Source organism: Lupinus angustifolius, unplaced genomic scaffold, assembly GCF_001865875.1.
Source record: "Lupinus angustifolius cultivar Tanjil unplaced genomic scaffold, LupAngTanjil_v1.0 Scaffold_5_197, whole genome shotgun sequence".
NCBI lineage: Eukaryota > Viridiplantae > Streptophyta > Magnoliopsida > Fabales > Fabaceae > Lupinus > Lupinus angustifolius.
This window is the reverse complement of record NW_017717407.1, coordinates 6,156-13,214: the sequence shown is the minus strand read 5'-3', so window position 1 is coordinate 13,214 and position 7,059 is coordinate 6,156. Positions and strand designations below refer to the sequence as shown.

General features: G+C 32.2%; 1 protein-coding gene across 1 annotated transcript; it reads left to right on the top strand.

The window, feature by feature from the left end:
* Positions 1-956: 956 nt before the first annotated feature.
* Positions 957-2,120, top strand: LOC109337394. The gene is made up of 3 exons (XM_019574356.1): positions 957-1,041; positions 1,158-1,213; positions 1,851-2,120. The coding sequence occupies exons 1-3, from the start codon at positions 957-959 to the stop codon at positions 1,998-2,000; spliced, it is 291 nt and encodes a 96-aa protein (XP_019429901.1). The 3' UTR covers positions 2,001-2,120.
* Positions 2,121-7,059: the final 4,939 nt, after the last annotated feature.

The window sequence follows — 7,059 nt, the reverse complement described above, 5'->3', positions numbered from 1 at the left end:
TATTGATGCCTAGCTAACACACATGCATTGATTGGAACACCCCTTATGAATTCTACAAGTTGCTTAATTGATGATGCTGGTGAAGCATTTTTTGTTGGTGAGTTTCAGACTAGTTTTTTTTGTGGGTCCTACATACTAGAGTTTAGTACTAGAGAACCAAATGTTATGAATGAGTTAAATGATGAATTTAATAATTTATAGCTTTTTATTTAAAAATAGTTTAAAATTTGGATAATTAAATTTTTTTAGGAACAAATATAGCAATATTTATCCGGTGAGAATCTGGTTTCCACAAATATATCATCAAAAATATTTATTGAATATTAAAATCGGGAGACGTTGTAGTTTTAGTTTTTTTTGCCTTTATTCAAATATTTCTTAATATGATGATTAAAGTTGATGTTGGAATATCAGAACTCTTCATCCCATGTTAGTTGGTATGTGACAAGGACATTACTAATTATAAGTCGACTTAGAAAAATGCCTAAGGGATGCATGTCATCATGCCGTACACATTACTTTGCTCTAGTGCACATATAGTTTTCTCCTTTACATATATTTAATTCAATAATTCTATCCTAGCCTTTTTATATGAATAGATATATGTTGTTTCAAATCTTGTTTCATATAATAATGCTAATAAAGAAAGTCGACAATAAAATGAAAGTTTAAAATTTTTATTAGATATAATTTTTATTTTTCTGAAAAAAACATGTATGCATTGACAATGTATGAATTTTATAAACTCTCAGTTCATCATAAATATTACACCCGATAGTGCATAATATTACATTCTCATTTTTTTTTTCATTGGCTCTAAGAGAATTTGAGAGAGAACATATCCGTTCCTTCTATATAAGGACTCTCTCCACCCTACTACCCCCATCTCACCAAGCTTTGCCTCTTCCAGTCCTCTCTTCTTTCATTCTCTTATCATCTCTGTCTACTCTCATATCATGGAGAACAATGCCCTCCTTAGGCTTCTAGTTATTCTTCTTAGCCTTTATTGTGTTGTATATGTTGCTGCTGTTCCTGCAACCAGTAAGTATCAAGGCTTTTACTCCTATAATTAGGCATTAGGGTTTTGCTGCAGAACTTTATTGGTTTCTTAAAGTATATTTCAGATATATAATCTGATTTACCTTGTGAATCTATAGGAAGCTCCATGATCAGGAAAATGGTTCCATCATCTGTGCAAGATCATATTCCTAAGGTCCACTCCCTCTCCCTCTCCCTCTCCCTCTCCCTCTCCCTCTCTCTCTCTCCATCTCCCCCCCCTCTCTCTCTAAAGTTCCTTCTTTCCAGAAAGACACATTGTTATCACATATTTCCTAAAAATTCCAAATTAAAAGACTTTTTTGCAAAGTAACCTCTAAGGGAACATGGTTATGTCTGGTGCCCTAGCTACATGACAGAATCAGTTTTTCTCTTCAATAATTAACATTTGAAAATTCAAATTAAATGATTCAAATGATCATCAATAATCTCAAAATATGAAATTTGATAGCAAGATGTCACATCAATCATTTGAATTGCCGCTGAAAGTATGTTGCATTTACCACAATTATAGAAAATTGTCTGCTGATTTGGATGTTATTATAAAGACTTTCAAAACTACAATACAATGTTGCTATTGCAATCCTAGTTGAGGAATGCAATTAGAAAAGGACTAGTCCAAAATTTTAACCAAATTAATTAAGGCCGTTGTTCTTCCATTGATCTTACTATGGTTACTGTTGTCATCAATCATCCCTATTATTATTTTAGTTTTCCTCTACTGGTTCTATTTTGTAACAAATGCATACTCCAGTACAAGTCAATTTTTTATTGTGATCTTCTTTAACCTGCAGGAGAATCTGGCTGTAGGGTTAAAGAACAACGATGAAGAATTTGACATGGAGGAAGGAGTCATAGAAAACAGAATGATGTTGGATGTTGCAGACTACCCTGGAACAAGAGCAAATCCAGCCCATCATCCAAAGGCTCCTGGGAAACATTAAGTTTATTTTCCTCTTGGGAATCAGGGGCTTAATTAGTTACTATGTTTAGCCTAGTCTAAAACTTCAACACGGGTCTAGATAATGGTCTGGGTTATGCTGGTTTGTTATGTTCAAAACGTGTTCTTATGTCGTTAAAGTATCAAATCTGTATATTATGATTTAAATTTTAGGTTTGCGTTCACTATAATTTTAAAACATTTATCAAATATGGTTACCGCAATCACAATTGATATCATAATGTTGTTATGGAGACTAGAAAAAATGTAATTGCGATTGTTGAGTGCAATTTTAAATCTTATGATTTATCCTTATGAAATGGTCATATCAACATAAGTTCTTTAGTATTCTACATATGAGTTGTATGGGCTTGGAGCTGTAAGATGATGCCAAAAATTTTGTATTTTGTGGATTATATTTAACTATGGAGTACTGTATAAAATCTTGATTTTCTTCATAAAATTTGTGAATTAGCTATAGTTTACTGTTGAATATTTTCAAATTATTTGGTTTTCAATTTTTGGCAAACGGAATTATGTTAACAAATGAAGAGCTATATGTTGCTAAATTCTTCGAATCATTTCAATACACTTCTTGATCTAGGATAATATTCAGATCTAAGAATGCTAGATTTTTCTTCATGAGTTGGAGTATTGATCCTTTATCCTGAATTTATTAATATTAGTAAACTATTATTTGTTGTACTGGTTGGGTTACCCTCCTACTCCCAAAACCCATTGGATGTTGATATAAATTTAGGGTGTGATGAGATCCTTTCTAGTATTTAACCCGGCTGGTATTAGAATGTGAGAGAATGAATAAATTTATAAATTTTTATTTATTTAATTTAAAAATAATAAAACATTTGAGCTCTTAAAGTTTTTTGTTGTTACATGTTAGAATTGTTCTGTACTAAATTTTCTAGTATATTAGAGGATCTCAGCCCATAGTGGGTATTGAATCCTTAATGTCAATAGTGTGACATATTCTCTCCTTCTCATTCAATCCCTTTTCTATTGCTTTCAATTTGTCTATGTCTCTATGTTGATGCTTCAAGCCCTTAATATCCTTCAATGCTTCAAACAGTCCAATATTGATCCTTAGTTATTTCTCAACCATTGTTTTGTGCAAACTGCAGTTCCATGAAAATAGTACTGTCGAGAGTATCCGGAAAAAAATAGTATACTACACTTTGTGTCACACTCCATGTGATAAAAATGTACATCTTACTATATCTAGTTAAATTCAATATGTTGGAAACCATAAGACATTGGCATCTGGTGGGAAACAAAATATGAGACAACAATTGAATTGTGATCCTTTCAACACTAAGAAAAAATTAATTTAATTCTCTAGTTTTCCCTATTGTTGTCCTCCATGATCTATGAGCAAGACTTTGAAAACTCATAAACTGACTACAATGTCAACCTCCAACCCAAAATTGATCATAATTAGAATTCTACTTTGTTGGGGCATTAATTTCAAATCAACAAAATGAAACAACAAACCAATCCAAGAATACAAAAACCTGAACAAAACAGAACCTTTTATTGCTCCCAGGAATAATAAATGGACTCACACACTAATTACTAAAGCAAATAGAGTTCCTTGTAAAGCTCATGAACCATTGGCAAGAATGTACTTTTAATAGATCCAACATTGCAACCACATATGGAGTTTCATTGTTAAAGATAATATCATTGCATGTAATCCAAATACTAAAAGATGCCCTTAATCACAACGTCAAACCATATCAAGCCTGCCTTTTATGCGAAAAGAGTGTTGACCTACTATGTCTGTCGCAACCCGATTTTCAGTTGGAAGACCGGCTCTACAACTTAGGAAGAGGCGAACTCGATTTTTACCTCTCTCAATTGATTTGATGTCACCACTACGTTTTTTGCGGTTAAAACGTAGAAAACTCTCTACCATGCCCGATTTGGAATAAAATGGTCTTTAAACAAAGATCCTGAGCTCGAGAGTCAATTACAGATCGAGGAAGATGTTAGCACTTCCTCTGTCCGTATTAAAACGGTACCATCGCTAATAAAATTGATTTTTTTACCCTTAAACAAATTTAATTATTAAAAACTTAATTACTAAAGTATAATATTTTATTTTTTATTTTTATTATGACAACAGTTCATCTTGCTCCTACATATCTCTCGGTACAATAGGGAAATCAAGACTAAGTAGTTCTGGTTCGAAAATTGATTGGTCGAAATATAATTTAAATTTTGTCGTCTCTAAAATAGGTGAAATAACATAAACTAATGTCTGCACCGCACAAAATCTCAAATATTATTTTTTAAAAATTAATAGAAATAATATTCTCATCAAGAGAGACTAATGTCTTCATCGCATTAAATCTCAAAGAGATTTTTGGAATATAATTGAAATTTTATCATGTTCAAGATAGACGAAGCAGTAGAAACTAATATCCGCACTGCATCAAATCTTAAAGAGACTTTTGAAATAGTTGAATTTTTGTCATCTTCGAGACCGATGAAGCAGCAGATACTAATGTATGTACCCCATCATCACGTCCGCACTATTTGGTGTAATGATCACTTTGTGAGAGTGTTAGTTTGATAACATGAATGTATTTAAAACATATTTTATTCGGAGTCAGTTTGTTTTTTACTCTAGTGTACTTTCAAGCAAATTATTCCCCAACAAGGACTTTTTGGGCTTCAATCGTGGCCTGACTAAATGGCTTTGAGGAGAATGGATATACAGACTCAAACTGTGTTTCCATTCCCATTACATCTCCTTGTCTCCAACATCCTATTTCTAATTATTCCTCGTGATTTTGTTGCTTATTTTTTTATTATTGATACGAATGAGGGTCTGCGGTGTTTTTGTCCTAGCTTTTTCCTAAAATCCCTTTGAAGATCTTAGCGGACCTCTGAAGCAGTATGATTCTCCAGGGACATTGAAAAGCTACCCTTCCTTGGTTATTAATATTTGTTGGGATTTATAGGAATTAATCCTCCTTTACTGTGAACACTCAATTTTATCCGGCTTATTTATAAAACAAACAAAATACAAAGTTTCAAAATAACAAAAAAAATGAATATTTTTAAATATTGTAGAAACAAGTTTATCTTTGAATTATAACCAATGGTTATTTAATTACGAATGGTTTTATTTTGAATTGTAATAAATTGTCAGTTTAAATTTTTAACTATTAGTAGTTATATTTGTAAAAAACTTAATAATTTGGTTGTTACAAAAGTATATCATAGTTGAAACAGAAAGAAAGAAGAAAAGTGAAATAAAACATGCACAAAGGGGAGAATAATTTTTTATCCATCTCTATAAGCCGTAGATGAAAATATTTGCTTCACAAATATATACTGCATATACTATCTTGGCATTGCACTCACCTTATCCTTTTTTCCAACACCTTGTATATAGCATATATCTTTTACTTTGCTTAAGCATTTTTGGTATGATGGGTTTTATTACAACAAATTCAGTGTTCATTTCATGAAGTTAACTCACATTGCTCATGAAGAGAAGGTTTATTGGAATATATATGGTATTGATAGCAATTGGTTGCAAGAATAATGATATAATTCAACTTGACTCTAAAAGCATAGGCCAAATAAATCATTGGGGCCCGCTTGATCCTAACCGAAGATGAAGACTATGAGAAAGTAGATGAGAGTTTCTTTGTTCCTCTCGGAAGACTCTTGGGAACTCTGGCTAGTAACAGCTCCATCATCCATAACTGCAGAACGGTTACAATTGCACACTAATGATGATATAATAAAGGTTTCAGAATGGTATAAATAATAATGATGGACAAATATCATGAATAATAAAGGTTACAATTGGATCAAACATATGATAAAATTCCAAGAAAAAAGACTAATCCATGAGAGTTACACATGAGATGGCTCTAAATAGCTTTAAACCAGATGTCATATTCCTCTTTTCAGTTACACATTCTAAGAAGCATAAATGGCAATATTCATAACCAACCTTAAATGGGGCAGTCAGAAGAAGATAGAAAAGCAATGCACGTTATATTTCTTGGCAACATAAGGGGTTCCACACATCAAAAGGAAGCCATAATCAATTAAAAAAGGCAAGAGACATATACACAAGAAGGTGGGATATAAAACACAGAGAGACCATCATCACAACGAAATCATAAGCAAAAATAAATACACACCACATAGAAAAAAGAGCAGAACAAAAAAAGCAATATACACATATCATACCAAAATCAGAGAGCATACATACATGGACATATACACATGATATATACAGACAACATAGAAGAAAGAGAGCTATCACACAATACATAGGATATACAAAAAACATAGAGGTTGGAGGAATTGAATTGGAATTGTAAGGCAGTCTCAGCAGAGGAAAAGGACCAACAACAAGCAAAGCATTAGTGGTCCATTGTATTTTGTTAGTGAAGCAAAATTATCACAACAAGCAGGCAACCTAGGTTTAGCAGACTGTTGATTGAAAACTACTACATTGTTGAATAAAGAGGGATAGCAACAGAAAGTTAAAATGCCAGCTCAAAAAGCTTTGATGATACATCCTCACATAAGCAATTCAAGAAAAGAAGGTACCAAAATCAACCATGAGTTCCTAAAAAACAAATCAAGTGGCTCAGGTACGTCATCTTTCACATTTTAATTTGTAGCTGACTTACATGTTTGCATAAAGTGTAGTTTTCCAATGGATTGCAGGAAGACATGGCAATAAACTTTTAGAAAGTTTTTTCCCATATTTAGATCTTTCAATATGGAATCTTGCTCTTTACGATACATTAACCTCTCCCTAAACCACTAAAAACTACCCATTTCATACATTTTATAGTTTTTTTTATAAATTGACTAGGATCTTTCTGATGCATCTTTTTCTAAAAGCAACCAAACAAACCATGTTGTGAATATTATCATGAATATCTATCCTTCAAGTTGTCATATCTCCATTAAATCCTTAAACATCTTGCTTGATGATCCAAGGATGAGTCATTCAACAAAAGGGTCAAGATTTTGTTAAGTATAACTCAATGTAATTCAAGTAGCTT